This window comes from Enhydra lutris, unplaced genomic scaffold, assembly GCF_002288905.1.
Source record: "Enhydra lutris kenyoni isolate GAN:26980312 unplaced genomic scaffold, ASM228890v2 scaffoldscaffold51, whole genome shotgun sequence".
Classification (NCBI taxonomy): Eukaryota; Metazoa; Chordata; class Mammalia; order Carnivora; family Mustelidae; genus Enhydra; species Enhydra lutris.
In genome coordinates, this window is record NW_019154135.1 from 1480130 (window position 1) to 1503094 (window position 22965).

The following is a 22965-nucleotide window of genomic DNA, read 5'->3' on the forward strand; positions in this document are numbered from 1 at the left end:
ATCTGCCTGCCTCTCTGCCTACTTGTGATCTCTGTCAAATAAATAAAATCTTAAAAGAAAAAAAAATACAATTGACCCTTGAAGAACACAGGTTTGAACAGTGTGGGCCCACTTATACATGGAATTTTTTTTCCTTTTTTTCTTTTTTAGATTTTGTTTATTTATTTGACAGAGATCACACGTAGGCAGAGAGGCAGGCAGAGAGAGAGGAGGAAGCATGCTCCCTGCTGAGCAGAGAGCCGGATGCTGGGCTCCATCCCAGGACCCTGAGATCATGACCTGAGCCAAAGCAGAGGCTTTAACCCACTGAGCCACCCAGGCACCCCATGGAATTTTTTTTTTTTTCAATAAATAGTACTGTAAATGTATTTCTTCTTTTTTATGATTATTTACTTATTTATTTATTTATTTTTAAGATTTTATTTATTAGAGAAAGAGAGCATGAGAAGGGGGAGGGTCAGAGGGAGAAGCAAACTCTGCTAAGCAGGGAGCCCGATGCTGGACTTGATCCTGGGACTTCAGTATCATGACCTGAGCTAAGGCAGTCACTTAACCAGCTGAGCCACCCAGGCACCCTTCTTTATGATTTTTTAAATAACATTTTCTTTTTTCTAGCTTTTTTAAAAGAATACAGTATATAATGCATATAATATACAAAATATAAATTAACGGACTGTTTATGTTACTGCTAAGGGATCAGGTCAACAGAAGGCTATTGGTAGTTAAGTTTTTGGGGAGTCAAAAGTTAAAGGTGGATTTTCAACTGTACAGGAGGCCTCGGGCTCTCCTAACTCCTGCATTGTTCCGGGGTCAACTGTTGATTTTATATCCTGCAACTTTATTGAATTTGTTTATTAGTTCTAACATCCTTCTAGTGGTATCTTTGGAAGGGTTTTCTACAAACAGAAAATTTTACCTCTTTCTGATTTTGATGCTTTTTTTTTTCTTTTTTAAAGATTTATTTATTTATTTTAGAGGGAGAGAGCATGTGCACACGCACACACACCCCCTGAGGGGGGAGAGGGAGAGAAATCCTCAGGCAGACTCCCCACGGATAGAGGAGTTGTTGCAGGGCTCAATCCCAGGACCCTGAGATCACGACCTGAGGTAAAATCAAGAGTTTGACACTTAACTGACTGAGCCACCTAGGTGTGCTGCAGTTTCTTATGTTTTAAAAAGAAGATTTTGGGGAGCGCCTGGGTGGCTCAGTGGGTTAAGCCTCTGCCTTCGGCTCACGTCATGATCCCAGAGTCCTGGGATCAAGCCCCACATCGGGCTCTCTGCTCGGCAGGGAGCCTGCTTCCTCTCTCTCCGCCTGCCTCTCTGCCTACTTGTGATCTCTGTCAAATAAATAAATAAAATCTTTAAAAAAAAATAAAATAAAAAGAAGATTTTGGGGGACGCCTGGGTGGCTCAGGCAGTTAAGCATCTGCCTTTGGCTTGGGTCATGATTCTAGGATCCTGGGATCAAGCCCCACATTGGGCTCCCTGCTTGGGGGGGTGGGGAGGAGTCTGCTTCTACCTCTCCCACTCCCCCTGCTTGTATTCCCTGTCTCTCTCTCTCTCTCTCTCTCTGTCAAATAAATAATCTTTAAAAAAAAAAAATTTTTATTTATTTATTTATTTATTTTGCCTAATTGCTCAGGTTAGGCCTTCCAGTATTATGTTGAGTAAAAGTGGTAAGAGTGGGTATTGTCCTGTTCCTGATCTTAGAGGAAAAGCTTTCAGCTTTTCATCATTGAGTGTACAATGTTAGCTGTGGGCTTGTCTTAAATGGCCTTTATTATGTTGAAGTATTTTCTTTCTGTACTCTGTTTAGTTTTTATCATGAAAGGATGCTGAATTTTGTTAAACGCTTTTGTGATTATGTGATTTTTATCCTTCATTTTGCTGATGTGGTATGTTGGATGATCCTTGCATGGGAAGTGGTTTTTATATCCCTTTGGGGAGGGTAATCAACAAGTTTTTCAAATGGGTACAACTGCTATTAGCATGTAAAAGAAGCAGGGTAAGGGTGCCTGGATGGCCTCAGTCCTTTGGGTGTCTGACTTTTGATTTCAGCTCAAGGGCTCACACTGGGCTTGGAGCCTGCTTAAGATTTTCTCTTTCCCTCTCCTCTCCTCCCCTTCCCCCTGGCATGTGTGCTCGTTCTCTCTCTCTTTCTCAAAACAAAATTAAAATACTCTTTATCATATACTAAATTCCCATACTAGAAAGAAAAGAAATAAGCAGAGTAGAAAAATTAGGCTTAAAAAAATGTTGAAAATAGTGGCTACTGTATCAGACAGAACATGTATAGAACCCTATTATTTCTTTTTTTTTAAGATTTTATTTATTTATTTATTTGTCAGAGAGAGGAGAGAGAACGAGAGAGTGAGCGAGCGCATGCGCTCACAAGCAGGCAGAGTGGCAGGCAGAGGCAGAGAGAAAAGCAGGCTTCCTGCAGATCAAGGAGACGGATGTGGGACTTGATCCCAGGATTCTGGGATCATGACCCAAGCCAAAGGCAGCGGCTTAACCCACTGAGCCACCGACTGAGGCATCCCCAGAAAGTCCTTTTGGATAGCACCGTTCAGTGTTGTTTTATATAATAAGGGATTAGATCTTATTATAGTAAAATTATTAAGAATCAGTGTTTGCTAATTATGCACCATTTCAGAAGACTGAACTCTTGGAGAGATTGTGTGATACAGTTGAGTGAAATAGTACACTATGCTCTCCTTTCTAAGGAACACTAACCTAATTAACAATGAACACTAACCAGTTGAGTTTCAGGATACCGAGTTTCTATTGTGGTTCTGCTTTGTGTTACATCAATTTGGAAACCTTAGAAACATAGAAAGTTCTCTTCCTAAAGAGATACTGTCATCTCTTGAAAACATTGGGACGCCTGGGTGGCAAAGTCGGTTGAGTGTCTGCCTTCAGCTCAGGTCATGATCCCAGCGTCCTGGGATCAAGTCTCATATCAAGCTCCCTGCTCAGTGGGGAGCCTGATCCTCCCTCTGCCTATTGCTCCCTCTTCTTGTGCGATCTCTCTCTCTCTTTCACAAATACATAAAATCTTAAAAAAAAAAAAAAAGCTTAAAAAAACCCCATTAATAACAGACAAACAGCTAATACATATTCACTGCAGATTCTGTAGTATAGAAATAATTAGAAAAAAACCTTTTTTCGAAAGAAGAAAAATCTTATCTTTAAAAGAAGGACTTGCAGGGCATCTGGATGGCTCAGTTGGTTAAGCAATTGACTCTTGGTTTTGGCTCAGGTCATGATCTGGGGTTGTGAGATTGAGCCCCAAGTTGGGCTCTGTGCTCAGTGCAGAGTCTACTTGTCCCTCTCCCTCTGTCTCTCCCCACTCTTGCTCATGCCCTCCGTCTGTGTCAAATAAATAAAATTAAAAAAAAAAAAAAAAAAGAGGACTTGTTTTCTACCATCCATTTCAGTTCTTTTACTAAAACTTCATGATGTAATTCATTATATAGTCTCAGAGATGCACTTTCTTACCTTCCTAACTTTATATGGCTGAAGTTAGGTCATTAGTAAAAATGACCTAAATTTGGATTTTGTGATTATATTTAATTTTGGGTTCCCAAAACATGTTATGAACATTAAATACATCATTGACATTTATTAGTAAATATGCACTTTGTGAAAGAATGCATGTTTACTAGGCCATGAAGTTAAAAAGTTAAGGAACTTTTAAAGAGAAACAGAGAAATTGGAGAGGAATGGAGGGTATGGTATGTTTTTTAAGTCTTTGCTGATAATGCTTATCCAGATTCTCTCCAGTAAAAAATAATTTAATAGGCCAAAGGTGGTAATTATGTTGGGATTTTACCTGATATATTTGTCTCTCTTTTCTTAGGTGAAACTTAGTGGCCATAAATCTCTCAGTTAAATATAATTTATGTGTCTGTATGAATTTGGTGACCAGAATCGTGTTAGTGTAGGAAAGTTAATTTAACAAAAGTTCTGGTGCTATTACCTCTGATGAAATGATAGTCTTTTTGCTCTCCTCCTGCTCTACCTTTCTGCTGCTCTAGAAGCATGGTCAGACTTGTTTTGAGGTCTAAGGGTCTGAAGGGAGAAAAAATAAAAAATGTGGCTGAGTATTTCATATTATGACATTTTTGGTTCTTATACTAAAGTTGTCTATTTAACAAAACATTTCCTTGCATTTCCACAAATACTTGTAAGCTCATTGGTAATTTTAATGAATATTTAATGATAAGCAAGTGTTAGATTTGAATGTTTTCTAAACAGTGTTTCCATTAATCTAAAATAACGTTACACAAATACTATGTATAAAGTACCTCAGTGCTGAAGAGTAATTAGCCCTTAGTACATTTTGAAATCTTTTTGAAAAAATGAGGGCGAAGTTCAGTTTGTGTTTGAGTTTATCTTAAACCTAAATATCATTTCGTTTTCATACTAGAATTGTAGAATGTTTCTCAGTATTTTCTTCCATGCTCTGTTAATGTCAAATATAAACAAGATTTCCAGTCCTTCCTTTTTCTCTCTGCCCATTTTAATTATGGGTTTTTAGGAGTTTTGTTGCCTTTATTTACCCTCTCCATGTAACTTCTACAAAATGTCAGCAGGAGCTATCTCCTCCACAGTGTATTAATTTGTGTATTGTGTTGATCTATCTACTTTCCAGTCAGAAGGTGTCTGGGTTTAAGACGGCGTACAACCAAATCAGGCAAGGTTCTAGAAGGAAACGAACTAACTGAGATGGTTTAAGAGACTTCAGTGAAGGACTACAGAGGTAGGGGTGGATTAAGGGAACCCACAAGGGATGTTTTTTTATAAGTTACAGCAGGAAGCTTCAAGGGACAGGGAAAATACAGTGTTATTAGAGCCTGGGGAGAGCTGTGGAGAAAGGGGTGCCTGACAGGAGCCATGATGGTTGGGTGACAGAACTTCTGTCAGAAAATGTGACCAAAAGGAGGGAGAGTGCTGGGAAAAAATAACCCAGCATTTTTCTACCTTCTGACCTACCAGTGAGAGGTAGCACTGAAACCCAGAAGATGTGTCTGTTAAGATTAGCCTTCTTGGGCACAGAGTTGGGCAGAAGAGTATTGGAGGAAGAGGGTAGTGGTAGTAAGATAATTACCAGTACGTTTACTGATAAGTATGGGATTGATTTTAGGTTACAAGGTATTTTAGAATAAATTTCTAATCTGTAAACTGTAGATACTTCACTGGGGTTGATGTGAGCAATTAAAATGAGACGTGGCAGACATGTGAAAGTGCTATCATAGTGCCTTTGTCTGGTGAGTATTTGTTTTTAGTTTTGATAAGCTATTGATTTGAAAACTTCAGCTTCCTTTCATGGGATGCTGTGCTGCATTTGTTTTACAGGAATTTTGGTTGCCACCGTACTTCTAAATATATGATAGGTTTTGTGTTTTCCAATAATTTTTGGGAAGTAATTACACAATCAGTATTAAATAGTTTCCAAAATTTAGAGACTGTATTTACTCTTTCATGATAGGCATTTATCTTTTTCACTCTTGCTTTGGACAGAGCACTGCTGACTTCTGAACTTGTGGGCAAGGATGCTTTATCAGGTGTAGAGATGGTCTCCCTGTTGAATGATTGGTCAGACTTGACCCTGCTGTTGCCACCATTGCTGTGTCCTTGTTGTATCCATCTGTTTTCCAAGACAGCGGGGATGTCTTGTCAAACTTTTTCTCCTAACCTTTCAGTATTTCTTCTCACAGAGATCTCCTTTCATCCAGTCTCACCTTTGAGCATTCATAGGCTAGACCAAGATCAATATAATCAAAATACATTATGATTTTGAAATTAAATAAATTTCTGTTTGATTTCACAGGCTTCAGTTCGCAGTTTTTATAAATTTAGAACTCACCTCTTCTGAATTACTGACTATATCTTCATTATTTTCCACCAGACGTTCTGCCAAATCCCGAAGCAGAAGCCCATATTCATCTAGGCATTCAAGATCTCGTAGCAGGCACAGATTGTCTAGATCCAGAAGTCGTCATTCTAGCATTTCTCCTAGCACACTAACTCTGAAGAGTAGCCTGGCAGCCGAGTTGAACAAGAATAAAAAAGCCCGGGCTGCAGAGGCAGCGAGGGCTGCAGAGGCGGCGAAGGCTGCTGAGGCCGCTGCCAAAGCTGCCAAAGCTTCTAACACTTCTACACCTACGAAGGGGAGCGCAGAGACCGGGGCCGGCGCGTCACAAACCAACCACGTGAAGGATGTGAAGAAACTGAAAACTGAACATGCACCTTCTCCCTCAAGCGGTGGAACTTTAAAAAATGACAAGGCAAAAACAAAGCCACCTCTTCAGGTAACAAAGGTGGACAATAACTTGGTTGTAGATAAAGCCACCAAGAAAGCAGTTGTAGTTGGGAAGGAGAGTAAATCTGCTGCTACAAAGGACGAACCAGTATCTCTTAAAGAGAAAACCAAACCACTTACACCAAGCTTAGGAGCCAAGGAGAAGGAGCACCATGTGGCTTTAGTGACCTCTACATTACCACCGTTACCTTTGCCTCCCATGCTGCCTGAAGATAAGGACACTGACAGGTAAGTGCCAGAGAGTCTTGTCACCAGCAGTTGAAAGAAAAGTTTGAAGTGAGAAGCTGTCTGACCCCCCAGATAGAAAGGTTATATAAAAAAGTCATAAGTTGTCTTTATTATAAATGAAGCACATTGCTTGTAGGGTGACAGAATTATAGTTTAAGAATTCCAGGAAGAATTTGCTCTTGCCTTGGGATACAACGTATATTTCAGTTTGGGAATTGGAAATGCGCATAGTGTGTTTTCTTTAGCTTAGTGTTCCTTAATGACATTGTCAGAAACGTGACAGTTTATGAGAGACTCTACCCTGGGTGGTATGAAGCAGGTGTATTGGTTATTTCTAGGTTTCTTCAGCGTCTTATAAATTTATCACTCTGGGTAGCATTATGAGTTTATAGTTTTTTAGACTTTCCTTGAACCTTTCGATTTTTTTGCAGTTGGAGATTAATTATATGTTGCAGGAAACCCATAATGTGTTTGTTTTCCTTTAACGTGTTTACAAATTTCTATGTGAATATTGGGGGTGTGAGGTTTTTTTAAATTTTGAAACATTTTTATTTTTTAGAAGATGAAGATAAGAGTGAGTTGAGTGTAAGATAAATGCAGTTCTAAGAATATCTCTGAAATGTATGCTAGGATAGAAGCATTATACTGCTGTGTAATATCTGTCTGTTAAACCACTTAACATTTTTCATTTTCATTTTTATTTTTATGGAGAAATAAAGCTGTTCTCCCCTCATTTTCTGTTAAAAAACAGCTATGTGAGCAGTTCTCCTAGCTGACATCTTTATAGAATTTGAAAAGTGGATGAAAATGTTGTGTGGGTAGGTCTTTCAAGTGCTCATTTTGGCTGGCATTACGAAAATTTTATAATTTAAAACAAAAAAGAAATCATAATTCCTGTGTTTTATGCCCTCTGTGATGTCTTTTTTCTATAATCAAAAATGTTGCCAAGAGATCTCGTCCAATATAATCAGGTATTCACCAATTATATCACTCTAATTATGGTATTTATAGGTTCGACTGTTCTCTAGGAACACTGAAGGTTCATAACAGAGTAGTGATTTATAATTTGGATGAGTCCAGGAATGGGCTCTCCATCACAGGGAGGCATGAATACAGAACTGAGTCACTTCATTAGTGAGCGAATAACCCAGTTGTGAAGAATCCAGTAATTCTGAGGGTGCCTGGGTGGCTCAGTCAAACATCTGACTCTGGCTCAGGTCACGATCTTGGGGTCCTGGGATTGAGCCCGAATCAGGCATCCCACTTGGTGGGAGTCTCCTTGTCCCTTCCTGCCAGCTCCCCACCCCCTGCCATTTGTGCTCTCTCTATCTTAAATAAACAAATAAAATCTTAAGGAAAAAAAGATCCAGTAATTCTGGGCCAGTGAGACTCGTTTTCTACTTTATTCTTCATATATGCTTTGGACGTAAATTTTTACTGGTGGTTTCTTCAAGAACTCAACATATATGCAAGTGAGTGCTTAAGGAGGGTATTCTTCGTGCATCTGTTTTTAATGGGGTGATGGTAGATGTCATGCTTATCATTAAAAATTTTTAAAAAAAGACTTTACTTATTTATTTGACAGAGAGAGACAGCGAGAGAGGGAACACAAGCAGGGGGCGTGGGAGAGGGAGAAGCAGGCTTTCTCCCTAGCAGGGAGCCCGATATGGGGCTTGATCCCAGGACCATGGGATCATGGCCTGAGCCGAAGGCAGATGCCTAACGAATGAGCCACTGAGGCGCCCCTAAAAAAATATTTTGACCCACCTTCTTCTCTGTCTCTTCTGCTTTTCTCTTCTATTGCATGACTGCTCTTCTTTCTTTGAAGGTGTCTGTATATTTCATGAATACAGTACATGGATACTACTACTAATTTGTGGGGCCAAAGGTCAATTCAACACTAGTCACTCTTCTTTTTGATGCTCTAAATGTCAGTGGGAACTCCTTTAAGCTGACTTATTTGTCCTTTTGACATGACCTATTTATTTTTGAGTACTTTCTGGCCAGCTAATATCTTTTAGGCTTACTTTGAACTTTGCTTCTCTTCCAGACCTGGAATTTATTATTCTCTGAAAATCACAAGGTAGACTGTTAAACTGTATGCTTTCGTATAATAAATTGATTTTTTTAAAAAATTAGGATCAGGGGCACCTGGGTGGCTCAGTCGTTAAGCGTCTGCCTTCGGCTCGGGTCATGATCCCAGGGTTCTAGGATCGAGCCCTGCATCAGGCTCCCTGCTTGGTGAGGAGCCTGCTTCTCCCTCTCTCACTCCCCCTGCTTGTGTTCCCTCTCTCGCTGTGTCTCTCTGTCAAATAAATAAATACAATATAAAAAAAAATTAGGATCATACTATGCATAATACTCCTTGACTTGTTTTTTTCATTAATGCATTAGAGACCTTTCCGTGTCGATATATAGATAGGTTTAATATTCCTATCTATAAGAATGGATAAATCATGGGGTGCCTGAGTGGCTCCGTGGGTTAAGCCTCTGCGTTCGGTTCAGGTCATGATCTCAGGGTCCTGGGATCGAGCCCCCCTGCCTGCTGCTTTGCCTACTTGTGATTTCTTTCTCTGTCAAATAAATAAAATCTTAAAAAAAAAAAAAAAAAGAATGGATAAATCATGCTCTTATTTACTATCCAGCTAGTGATTAAGGGATACGTAGATTTATAATTTTTTGTTACCAAACTCTATATTAATATTTTATGTGTATGAGAGCAATTTTTATAGGATCATTACCAGGTTAAAGTATATACACTTATTTTTAAATTTTTATTATTTTTTTATTTTATTTATTTTATTTTTTTATTTTTTTATTTTTTAAATTTTTATTATTTTTTAAAGATTTTATTTACTTGAGAAAAAGCAGGGGGTGGACGGGCATAGGGAGAGGGAGAAGCAGACACCCCACTGAGAAGGGAGCCCAGTGTGGGCTCTCAGGACCCTGGGAGCTGAAGGCAGCCCTTAACCAACTCAGCCACCCAGGCGCCCCTCCCCCCCAAATTGTACTTTAATAAGACTGTTACCGATTTATTAGTCCTTAAAATATAGAATTATTTAATTTTGCATTTTTCTGATTATTGAGATATAGCAACTTTCTGAATACTTGTTGGGTATTTATTTTTTCCAGTGAACTACTTGTTCATATCTCATGCTAACTTTTCCTTAACATGTTTTCCTTTTTCTAATTGAGTTGTAGGTGCTCCTTACGTTAGGATCTTGATCTTTGCTTATCAGAGTCTTTTTGCTTGTCTTTGACATTTATTTGTTTTGGTTTTGGCTATTTTCTTTTTTTTTTTTTTCATTTTTAAATATAGTCGGATCTAATTTTTCTTTATATCTTACGGGTTTATAAAGTTAAAAAGATTAAGTCAAGTCACACAAATTTTTTTTTTGTTTATTACATGAAGAAGAAAGATGCTCTCCCCCATCTCCCATGTAGACTGATAGATCCAGTTGTTTCTAACAACATTTACTGAAAAATCCATAATTTGTGGTGCCATATATAAAAATTATTATGGATACCTGTGTTTCTGGACTCTTTTCTATTAACATGTTTTATTATTTCTTTGCCAGTACTTATTTGTTTTAACTTCTTTAGACATGATACATTGGTTCTCAGATTCGAGTTTCTGCTGTAGGGGTAGGCAGCTAATACAAAAGTGAAGGGGTGGAATGAATTACTAATTAGCGAATAGCTCTGCCATTCAGTCTCCGCTTCAGTGTTGCTGAAGCCCACATAAATTGGGGCCCAGTGTTGCTAGAGCTTTTGATACTTTTTTTTTTTTTTAAGGAAGCCTGAAATCTGAATCTTCTGATTTAAAAATATTGGCAATTTAATTCATAGTTTTTTATAAAACATTGGGTAGACCATAATACATATTCCTTGACTTCAACCAATCTTGGGCTTCTGGTTTGCGATCTTTTAAAATAGGGTTGACCACATGACAGGGCAAATTGCACTTAATTACTCTTTTTCAGAAGTTTTTTGGCAGATTTTTTGCCTTTATTCTTGACAGATTTTATAGTCAGTCTGCTTGTCAAGTTACTTTAAATTGTTTGGGACTCGACCAGATGTAGACTAATTTGGAAACTGATGGCTTTACCATATTACAATTTTCCATACAAAAACATGGTTTCTTTCTGTTCATTCAGATCCGGTTTTATGTTCATCAGCCCTATCTTTTAATTTTCTTCTATTGATCTTGTATATTTCTTGTTGAGGTACTTTATTGTTTTTGTTGCTAGAACACATGGGAACTTTTAAAAATCACACTCCTGGGGCACCTGGGTGGCTCAGTGGGTTAAAGCCTCTGCCTTCGGCTCGGGTCATGGTCCCAGAGTCCTGGGATCAAGTCCCGAATCGGGCTCTCTGCTTGGCTGGGAGTCTGCTTTCCTCTCTCTCTGTCTCTGCCTGCCTCTCTGCCTACTTGTGACCTCTGTCTGTCAAATAAATAAATAAATAATCTTTAAAAAAATAAAAAAATTAAAATCACACTCCCTATTTGGTTATTACAAGTACTCAGTTAAAATAATGATATTTTTAATCACATAGTGTTATTCTTGGAAAGTTAGTATTTCATTTCTCTGAAGTCTGGAAGCCTTGCTGACTTTGGTAGTTCATGTAATAATATATATCAATATAGGCAGTCTCTTAAATTTTAAATTATAAGTAAAATTAAGATTTTTAGTTTTTCCCTCTAGAAATGTTCATTTGAATATTCAGCCTAATGAGAATTTTTGACTAAAACCTTACAAGTAAGAAAGTATAGTTTTCTAAGTAAGTTATTAGAGATAGGTTTATTTTCAGGTACAGTTCATGTGGTATCTTTTTTAGAAGGAAGCTTTTACTCTCTTTCAATCCTGATTTAGCTACCCTTCAGCTGCATTACTCTAGGAAGCCCTTTGTGTAGTACTTTATCCTGCTGCTTATTTGACTGTGTTCTCCCAATGACCATCCAAGCTCCTTTCTGAGAGGAGTTCTATCTTAATGTGTTTGTTATTGTCTTTGCTGCTAAACACCAGTGCCTTACCTAATACCTAGCACATAGAAGCATGAAAGCAATGTGCAAATGGACAAAACATTAGTACTGAAAAGTGGGCTGTGTGATACTATTATTTATTTATTTATTTTTGAGGGAGAGAGAGAGAGGACACTTGGCACAGCATTGGGTGGGGTAGGGCAGGGCAGAGGGAGAGGGAAAATCTTGCATAAGCTCCCTGCTAAGCATGGAGCCTCATGGCTCAGTCTCACTACCCTGAGATCATGACCTGAGTCAGTTAAGATTAAGAGTCAGTTGCTTGGGGCGCCTGGGTGGCTCAGTGGGTTAAGCTGCTGCCTTCGGCTCAGGTCATGATCTCAGGGTCCTGGGATCGAGTCCCACATCAGGCTCCCAGCCTGCTTCCCTCTCTCTCTCTGCCTGCCTCTCCGTCTACTTGTGATCTCTCTCTGTCAAATAAATAAAAAGTTGCTTAACCCACTGAGCCACCCAGGTGCTCCCATACCATTACTATAAAAATAAAACTACAAACCAATTTCCTTTTGATCATATTTTCTCTGTTAAAGAATTCTGGGGTGCCTGGGTGGCTCAGTCAGTTAAGCCTCTGAGTCTTTATTTTGGCTCAGGTCATTATCTCGGGTGGTAGGATCCAACCCTCAGTGGGGTCCATGTTCAGTGCGGAGTATGCTCTGGGTTCTCTCTCTCCCTCTCCCAGTGCCCCGCCCCTGCTTAGTCATTCTCTGACACGAGTGCGCACGCACTCTCTCTCTCTTTCCTCCTTTCTCTCTCTCAAATAAATAAATGAGATCTTTAAAAAAAAAAAAAAAACCCTTTTAGTGAGTAACACAAGGTTATGAAGAAAAGACACGATTTTGTTATAGTTATTGGTAAATGGTTTTTATCAGATCGTATTAAATCATGCATTTGTACAACAATATTAATGTTCAAAATGAATAAGAGAAGTTAAAATGATTTACTTTGCTAATGTATTGGTAATTTGTGACCCCAGTAGTATAGTCTCACTAAACTTTTTCATTTTGGGACTCATAACTGATATGAAACTGTGGGAAGTCCAAATTCTACTATCGTAAGATTCTCTTTCAAGAAATATCTTACTATTAAAGAGATTTTTTTAGTAACTGGGAGGTTTAGTTTACTCAAATTACCTAGTTAAGATATATTTTATGCATTCAAAAAAGTACAGAACTAACAACTTAAATTTTTACCTGTAACATCAGTAAGCCAGAACCTTAAAAAATTTTAAAAGAATTATTGTCTAGTTTAAGAAAATTAACCCTATAAAGGGGCAAAGCTAGACTAGTTGTTTGTGGTTATTTAAATGGGCAAGATAAATAATAGCATGTAGTGTTATTTCTTAGAAAACCTCTTTATGTCTCTCTAATAGTATCAAACAAAACGCAATCACAAAACTATTCAATTTTTCTGTGAAGCATGGCAAGTTGACTTTTTTAGTATTAATTTACAATTTTGTAGTAATTCTGTATCATCTTTAAAAGTATACTTTTTTTTTGAATAGTGCTACATTTGCATAAACATTATGGTACTACAGAAAGTCCCCATATACCCTGTAGTTAGTTTCTTCATTATTAACATCCTATATTAGTACGGTACCTTTGTTACAATCAGTGAACACATATCAGTACATTATCGTAACTAAACTTCACACCTTGTTCAGATTTCCTTAGTTTTTCTCTAATTCTGTATCATTTTTACCCCCAAATTTTTTATTTTGTAATTGAATATAGTACATTATTTTAACTGGAAAGTAAAGAAACTTAGTTTAGTATTTTGCCATTGCTATTTAAGTGTGAGATGTGGCTGCACTTTTATTTCTCAGATGTTTGGGTTTTATTTGTGTGACTCCTTTCTCTTTTAGCTTACGAGGAAATATTTCAGTAAAAGCGGTTAAAAAAGAAGTAGAGAAGAAACTCCGATGTTTACTTGCTGATTTACCACTGCCCCCAGAGCTACCAGGAGGAGATGATCTCTCAAAGAGTCCAGAGGAAAAGAAAACAGCAACACAGTTACATAGTAAAAGGAGGCCTAAGTATGTGCTTGCTTTCCGCCTGCTCTTACATTGGCCAGAAATGATTCTGGGTCATCATAAAATCATAAAACAAAAAATTAAGATTTAAAATAATAAAAAGTGTATTTATTCTTTAAACTTAAGTATATGAATAAATTCTAGAGTTTTAAAAAAATTTCATAATTCCCTGCATCCCTATTCAAAATGACTAATAAAACCAGATTTAATTTTCTCTCACAGTTTGTAATGTATTAATTTCTTGGGTTATTATATGTTAAAGATAATTTCTATAATTAAGATATTTAAATAATACAAAACACTGAAATTGGAGAAGATGGAAGTCAGCATTCAGTGAGCCCAAACAAAATTAGTAATGGGCAAGCTGCTGTGTTTTCCTTTGCTTTTTAGCTCCATTTGCTCCCCTAACTAAATGTATTTTTCATTCTGCAAGAGGTGGAGTGGAAGAAGGTTTGAAATCTGTATCCTAAATTAGCTTCAAGTAAGTGCCTAGAACCAACTCTTTCCCTTGAAACCTGTTTATCAGTTAAAGGGGGAGAACACTGATTCTTTTTTTTTTATTTCTACTTAATCAAGGGAAAGTGTGAGTAGGAACTTGAGTTAGATCTGATTTTAGAATTGCCGTTCAGGTGCCTAGTGAGAGTATGATGTGATTTCCTAGTATAGAGTAGAAAACTAGAAAACTTTTAAAATTCTGAGTTTTGTAGCTTTATTCCTTTAGTGAGTTTCTATTACATACCAGAATATTGAGAGACTACAAAATTACCTATTTTTTTTAAGAATGTCAAATATTTGTCATATATATATATACATATATGTATATGACACATACACAGACACACATACACAGGGTGGATTACTGAGAGTTGATTATAGTAATACTTTTGTACTTTCTTGGACTAAAAATCCTTCTTGTGTTTTCATTTTTAAGGTAATTTCATCAAGCCATAAGTTTAAATTTGTCAATAAGCTTTATAATTAAATTTTTTGATAATATTCATTATCAAACTTGTTTCTCGGAAAATGAGTGATACATATATATATATATATATAATGGATGAAAAGAAAAACTTCTGGAGGTTGGTTAGAGAACGTTGACTCTTTGTATTAGTGTTGGTTTTATCCATTCATTGAAAATTGCATTATATTTTTGAAAGTTCTTCATACAAGCTTTACTTCTTTTTCTCAGCTTGTTCATCTATAGAAGAAGAGCTGGTATGGAGAAATGCCTTGACTTTCATGATAATTTATAATAGCAAATTACAGTGTTACTTGTCTTACATGATCACAAATGTTCGAGGGTGGGGGGAAATAAAAGATTTAAGATTGGGGGAGGGTGGGTATTAAGTATTAAACAGTTTATTCAGCTTGCTTGATTGCATATAAAAACTTCAGAACTATATTTGATAGAATATGTGGGCCTCGCTATGGTGAAATCAAAGAAAAAGATATTGACTGGGGAAAGCGCTGCGTGGATAAATTTGATATCATTGGAATTATTGGAGAAGGTACCTATGGACAAGTTTACAAGGCCCGGGATAAAGACACTGGTAAGTGTGTCAGCTGCTGTGGCTCTCTAGATCTATTGAATGTACTTAATTTATTTTTCTCTTCAAATGTGTAATTTGAAGTTTTTTTTTTTTAAGTTAAATTTGAATTTATTATGCTTTTGCTTAATCTTTTTTGTTTTATATGTGCGCTTAACGTAAGGTATGAATACCTGTAAATGGGTATGTAAATATTTTTAAAGTTTTTTAGTATTTGTGATGTGTAGTATGATAGGATTTTGATTTCTTTAATTGTGAATAAATTCTTATGTTATTAGTAATCAGGGAACAAAAGTATCTTGACCAACTTAGTAGTAAATTTTGTTGTATTAAGTCTTATGTAAAACTTTTTATTTTACCCAAAATATTCTTCTTTTGAAGTTACCCTTTGTTTGGAGGCTAGATTTAGCAGCCTAATCTTCTAGAACATAATCAGGAACCTGAGAGAAAGTTTTAAAAGTTTCTGCAGCAGAGTAAAAAAGTAACTATGTTAGAGGCTATGTATTTTAGGAGGTAATGGGTAGAGCCTGTACTTAATCTTTACTTATAATTCCTTGTTAAAATAAACCAGTAGATTAAAATAGCAGAGTTATTTGAAGCCATTTAGTATAAGAAAACTCTGGAGGGCAATTATAGCATAGAGTAATAATATTTATAATGATTCTGTATTATCAAAAAGATTAAATTATAACTTCTAGAAGCTGTTTATTAAACAAGGAATCCTACATTTTAGACTTCTGTCAAAAAGAATCAAGGAAGTTTTGATAATTAAAAGCATAAATGTTATAAATGTCCTTTTGGAAAATATTTAAGTATAGAATTCCTTTTTTCTCCAAAGAAGTGGAATGATAGTGAATTTTTTCTTATAATGGGATATGTGTTTGTGTGTTCTATTTAATAGTTAGATCTTACCTGATCAGAGCTCATTGATATCTGAATTGTGAAGCCATTTAGTGAAGTGGGAAGAGCAGAAATACTTTTGAGATAGCTGATTCAGATTTTGAGTCCCCGTTTCACTGCTAGGCAGCTGGGCAGCCTTGTACAAGTTAATATGTCTGAGCTTATTTTCTCACCTTCACAATGTACAGAACCTTCTCTGTTCAGAGATTTTATGCATGTATAAGCATATTGGGTAAATTTATCCTCCCCTCCTTCACTTTTTAAAATTAGTAGTGTAATACATTTACTGTTCATCACATCATCTGCTTTTTTTACTTAATATATCTTGGAGAGCACAAAATAACAGTACTTATGTACCTACCCCATCCTTTTTAACAGTCGTATAGTATTCCACAATTTGGGTAAATATTTTATAATTCTATCTAACCAGAGACTTAATTTCTTGTACTATGAACATTGTAATTTCAAGAGGTAGGAACAGGTATTATGAATTAAAATAAAGTTAAAATTAAGAAAAATGTCATTTCGTTTTATCATCTGGTAACTTGATCTTACTTAATTTTTATAGGAGAAATGGTAGCCCTAAAGAAAGTACGTCTAGATAATGAAAAGGAAGGCTTTCCAATTACAGCAATTCGAGAAATTAAAATTCTCCGGCAGCTTACCCACCAGAGTATTATCAATATGAAGGAAATAGTGACTGATAAAGAAGATGCTTTGGATTTTAAGAAGGATAAAGGTATGCATATATATTTACATAACCAGTTCAGCATATGCATGATGTTGCTTACTTAGGAGATTTTGTCATAGGTATTGACCAGTTGAGTAATTACTGGGTACATAAAACTATTGCATTAATGTCATACTCTAATTTTAAATGTGGTTGAGCTGAAGAATTAATTTACTTTAGTAGTTTTGAGTCACCTTAGTAAACAAAAAAGTGTATTTGTCAATAGTAGTAGTTTTTTTGAACATGAATGCATAATTTTTAGTCTGCTTTTTTTAGTTGTTGAAAAATAATTTATAGCAGTACAGAATATATTTACCTTACATTTTTTAATATCATGCCTTAACATGTAAGGAAACTTTATGGTAAACATGTTATTTCTGAAGGTGTGGAGGCCAAAATCTTATCTGAAATTGACTTTAATAAACTATAGTGGCATATGCTTGATATTTAGTAGAAAAGCTAAAAAGAAATTAGCATGATTATTAAAGTAGTTATTATAAGGGATATGGTGAGTAAAAGGTTCTACTTCTGCTAGGTTTTGGAACTTCAGAGTAAGAAGTCGGAACCAAAGTTGACTCAATTATAATCTGTAGTTTTCAAAGAGAAAGAGTAAAATAGGTACGTTTTGATTGAACACGGTATTTAGCCCCCTCCCATCCCCAACTTACACAGATGCATATGTGTGTGCACACACCCACACTTACTCTTCTGGGGAACAGTATCAAAATGATTGACATAACACATGGTAATTTTGTAGAAAGGAACTTCTTTTGTCAGTATTCTGTATGTACTATGAAGATAATTAGAATCATCTTTTTAATTGGGGTCCTTTCCATTAGTTTTTGTCCGTGATAATACCCATATTCCTTAGCTTGATTTTTAATCCAGTTTGTACTTTTCACCTTATTTTTTTTATTCCTTTATGTAGTAGAAAGGTGTGACTTGTGCTGCAATGTCTGGAATTCATGACTTTGCTTATGAGCAATGCAACCTTATTAGCAAGTTCTTAGCTCTTCTGAGCCTCTGACCTCTTCATCTATTAAAGGGAAACATTATTTCTCTTAACTGTGTATTATAATATAATATATCATATTATATATGTATTATAATTGTATTATAATATAATATAAATTAAGATCTTATACATGCGGGTTGTGTGTAATGTTGTTTTTCATTAACCTCCTCATGTAGTCAAATTAATATATTTGTTCTTCCTCCGACATACCCTGGACCTCCTGCTTCTTTGATCTTTAGGATCATGCCCCTGCCTATTTCTTTACCCTCATCTCTGCCGTTTTTCTGGTTTTCCACCAAGCTTCAGTCATATGGGTGTTTTGAGTTGTCAAATATGCCAATGCGCTTCTCTGTCTTAGAAGTCTTTACATGTGCAGCTTTCTGGGCTTACGCTTCACCCCCAACACTCATGCGTATACACGCATACATGCATGCACACACACATGTGCACACCCCATTTGGAAGGCTGACTTCTCATCCTCTGGGTCTCAGACTGAATGTTACTTTATTTATCAGTGAGACCTAACTGGACCACTTTCTATTTTATGTAGACACGTGCAACTTAAAAGGCTTATTTTTTTCTTCATAACTTTTCCAAATAACTGATTTGTTACTTGTTTTCTCCACATGAGGATGGGAATCATAATCTGTTTTATTCATTATTAGAACCCTTACTGGTTAGCTCACTGGTTAGGCCATGGAAGAAGATACTATGAATAACTGATTGCTGGATGTGTAAGTCAGCTCTAGTTATTATATCCTGTCCATACTTTAAATGACTTTTTAAAAGACTGTTATCTTTGAACATAAAAGTATTCATAGTTTTCCTTGTATTATATTTATGGCTATAAGTTATTTTCCTTACTATATTATAAATTCCCTTGAGTACTTTGTTTTTTGTTTTGTTTTGTTTCCCCCACAATGCCTAGCACTGTATTTTACAAATCATAGAATTTCATATATTTGCTTCCTCATCTTCTTTTCCCCCCACCATAATCCTGTTCATAATTATTGGAATCATGATAAATAAGAAAAAGTGTTTTACTATACGAGAAGTTACATTCAGATGCCAAGTATTAGTTAAGTATAGTACAGTATGTCAGGGATATAATCATGGGATATAATTTATGTCAGCATAAAATTCTCTTTCAAAATTATTGAGATATAATTGACATTATATTAGTTTTAACTAATATAAGGATTATATTAACATATAATATATATAATATTTAACATAAGGATTTAATATTACATATATTGTGAAATGAGCACTGCAATAAATCCAGTTAACATTCTGGATTTTTGTGTGTGTGTGTGTACACAGAACATTTTTTGTGTGTGTGTGATGAGAACTTCTAAGATCTTTCTTAGTAACTTTCAGCTATCGATACAGTATTTTTAACTATAGTAACCATACTGTGTATTACATCCTCATGACTTATTTATTTTATTATTGGAAATTTATACCTTTTGACCCCTTTCACCCATTTTGCTACCTCCTATTTCCTGCCTCTGGTAGCCACCAGTCTGTTCTCTGTATCTATATATATATATATTTTTTAAATTCTTGTTTTTTGTTTTGGGTTTTGCATATAAGTGAGATCATACGATATTTGTCTTTCTCTATTTGACTTCTTAGTACAGTGCCCTCAGGGTCCATTCATGCTCTTGCAAATGTCAAGAGTTCCTTCTATTTTATGACTGAATATTCCATTGTATATTTATAATACATTTTCTTTACTCATTCATCTTTTGATAGACATTTAGGTTGCTTCCATGTCTTGGCTATTTTGAGTAATGCTGCAGTGAATGTGATGGGTGCATATATCTTTTTGAGTTAGAGTTTTCTTTTGGATAAATAACCGGAAGTGGAGTTGTTAGATCATATAGTACTTCTATTTTTAATTTTTTGAGGAACCTCGATACTGTTTTCCATAATGGCTATACCAATTTACATTCCTACCAACAGTGCCCTGTTCTCTACATCCTCACCAACAATTGTTATTTCTTGACTTTTTGATAACAGACATTCTAATAAGTATGAGATAACACAATCCTTTTTTGATGAATCTTAATTTTGATGGGAACCATGATGAGACAGCCTGATTTGGTGAAAAGGGAACTAGATTTGAAGTCCTTGGGTTCTAATCTAGCTCTGTGCCATTATACTAATTGTGATTGCTACCCTGGAGCAGAAGGACAGTATGGGAACTTTAATAGTTCATATTAAAATTCATAAGACTAAAAAAAAGTAAAACCAAATACTTAAACTAATTTAAATATGAAAATTTTAAACAACACACATACCAAGTAAATTTGCTAATATAAAAATATAAATATTTGCATTATTATAACACAAGTATTTGACTAAATAACACCATAAAGAGTTTTTTAAAAACTTGGCTCTACTTAAAGATGAAAAAAAATTACAAAAAATTGAGAAGTTGAAAATAAAATACTATTTTGTTTTAAATTTTTTTTTTTAAATTTATTTATTTGACAGATGGAGATCACAAGTAGGCAGAGAGACAGGCAGAGAGAGGAGGAAGCAGGCTCACCGCCAAGCAGAAAGCCCGATGCGGGGCTTGATCCCAGGACCCTGGGATCATGACCTGAGCCGAAGGCAGAGGCTTTAACCCACTGAGCCACCCAGGCTCCCCAATACTATTTTGTTTTAAAAAGGAAATCATCCTTAAGAAAGCGGGGTTAAGTAGTATCAGTAATTCAGAGGTGGATTTTTGTGCAAGATCTTAGAGATGCTGAATGAGCTTTTTCTGAAATCATCTGGGGGAATGGAGGAAGGCAAACTAATTTTTAGTTTTTTCCCAATATTCTTTATTTTAAGACTGTCCCATCTTTTTAATAACCGAGGAGATCTTTATATCTTTTTGTCTGTTTTTCAATCTTTTTATTGTTTGCAAGGGAGAGCTTTTGTTTCAAAGGAAACATTTCCTGTACCTGTAGATTTTTAGTTGATCTTCAAATATCAAGAGAGTGAGATGCAATTATGGTATTAATTTTAGTCCTCTAGAGTTCATATTTCACTGTTTATCAAATATTTGAACTAGGGTGTGAACTATTTGGTAGTGGAAGCTTTGCTTTTTTTTTTATTTTCTTGCTCCCACTGAGGATTATGAATTTATAGAAAGATACTTTCTGAATGAATGTAATTATACTCAATTTAAAAAATTAAAGCAATTTGGGACATGTGAGTGGCTCAGTGGGTTGAGCGTCCACTTGATTTCTGCTCAGGTCATGGTCTCAGGATTGTGAGATCAAGCCCCATGTCAGGCTCCATGCTCAGTCGGGAGTCTGCTTGAGATTCTTTCCCTCTGCTCCTTCCCCGACTCAGGCTCACATGCTTGCTCTCTCAAATAAATAAATAAATCTTAAAAAAAAATTTAAAGCAGTTTATAATTCTCTGGTTAGAGAAGACTTTTTGTTTTGCAGCTATATGCAGTATAAAATAAATCTGTAGTCATTGATCTCCATCTCAAGATGTGAATATTTAGTGTTCAGTTTTAAAAAAAACCCAAACAAATACTGCTATCATTTCAACAAAATAGTATTTTGGTACTTAAAATTAACATGATATCCTGGATAACCAAAAACCAGTGTCAATAATTGCTATGTTGAAATTAACTTAAGCTGTGATGCTTTCAATATTAGTATTTGAGGAGGGAATTCTGATTTGGAATTTTCCTAAAAATCAGGAAAAAAATATTCTGTAGTAAATGTGTGTGGCAAAATGTCACTGTATGGTTGAGAGAAAAAGTCTCAATGTTACTCTTTCATAATCTGTGATTCCCACATGGTACTCCCCTGCCTTTATCGCATGTTATAGACAGTTCTGTTAGACAGTGGAGCCCGATATCCTTCCATTCTAATGTCTTTGTACATAAAACTCTTACTCCATCTGATTATTCCCTAAGTAAATTAATATAAGTAGGATTACTAGGATTTGAACTTTGAAATTTCTTGACACATATCACCAAATTGTTTTACAGAAAGGTTGTGCCAATTTATAAGGCAGGAATAGAACAAACTAGGAATAGAAGGGAACTGTCTCAACCTGATAAAGGGCATCTGTAAAAAACAAGGATGTCTGCTCTCACCATTTCTGTTCAGCATTGCCAGGGCAATTAGGCAAGAAAACTAAATAGGAGATAATAAGATTGGAAAGGAGGAAGTAACTATCTCTAATGTGTTTGTGGTACATGTGTGTGTATATACACACTTTATAGAGAATTCTATAGAATCCATTAAGAAACTCTTAGAATTAATAAATGAGTTCATCAGAACGGAAAAATACAAGATCAGTATTGAAAAATCTGTTGTAGTTTTGTACACTAACAATGAAGACTCCAAAGTGAAATTAAGAAAACAGTACAGGGACACCTGGGTGGCTCAGCCATTAAGCATCTGCCTTTGGCTCGGTTCATGATCCCAGGGTCCTGGGATCGAGCCCTGCATCAGGCTCCCAGTTCAGTGGGAAGCCTGCTTCTCCCTCTCCCCTCAACCCCCCGACTTATGTTCCCTGTCTCTGTCAAGTAAATAAATAAAGTCTTTAAAAAAAAGAAAGGAAGAAAGAAAACAGTTCAATTTGTAATAGCCTTAAAAGGAATAAAGTATCTAGGAATAAATCAACAAAAAAATCTAAGGTCCTATACCTTGAAAACTACAGAATGTCATTGAAAAAAATTAAAAGCTAAGTAAGTGGAAAGACAGTCTCTGTTCATGGATCCTACAAATTCCGTATTATTAAGATGGCAAATTGATCTGTATATTCATTTCAGTTTCTTCGAAATCCCAGCTGGCTTCTTTTCAGAAACTGACAAGCTGATTTTAAAATATATGTGGAAATTCAAGAGTGGTAAAACAGTCAAGAAATACCTTTAAACAGAAGAACTCATATTTCCTGATTTCAGATCTTAACTACAAAACTAGAGTGATCAAGACTGTATAGTACTGGCTTTAGGGTAAACATAAGATCAGGAGAATAGATTTGGAAGTCTAGAAATAAAATACTAACATTTTTGGTGGTCAATGATTTTCAGTGAGGATACCAGGACAGTTTAGTGGTAAAGAACAACATTTCAGTAATCATTGCTGGCTCGGGTGGATCTCCATATGCAAAAGAGGCCCACA

At 35.8% G+C, this 22965-nt stretch overlaps 1 protein-coding gene across 2 annotated transcripts in view; it reads left to right on the forward strand.

Annotated features, from left to right (window-relative positions):
• LOC111156999 (cyclin dependent kinase 13) overlaps positions 1-22965 on the forward strand; it is a 124409-nt gene that overhangs the window by 22384 nt on the left and 79060 nt on the right. For both annotated transcript variants that reach the window (XM_022518204.1, XM_022518205.1), the window contains exons 2-5: positions 5918-6559; positions 13459-13629; positions 15037-15176; positions 16642-16812. In XM_022518204.1, coding sequence (XP_022373912.1) covers positions 5918-6559; positions 13459-13629; positions 15037-15176; positions 16642-16812 — 1124 coding nt within the window. The remainder of the gene's footprint in view (positions 1-5917; positions 6560-13458; positions 13630-15036; positions 15177-16641; positions 16813-22965) is intronic.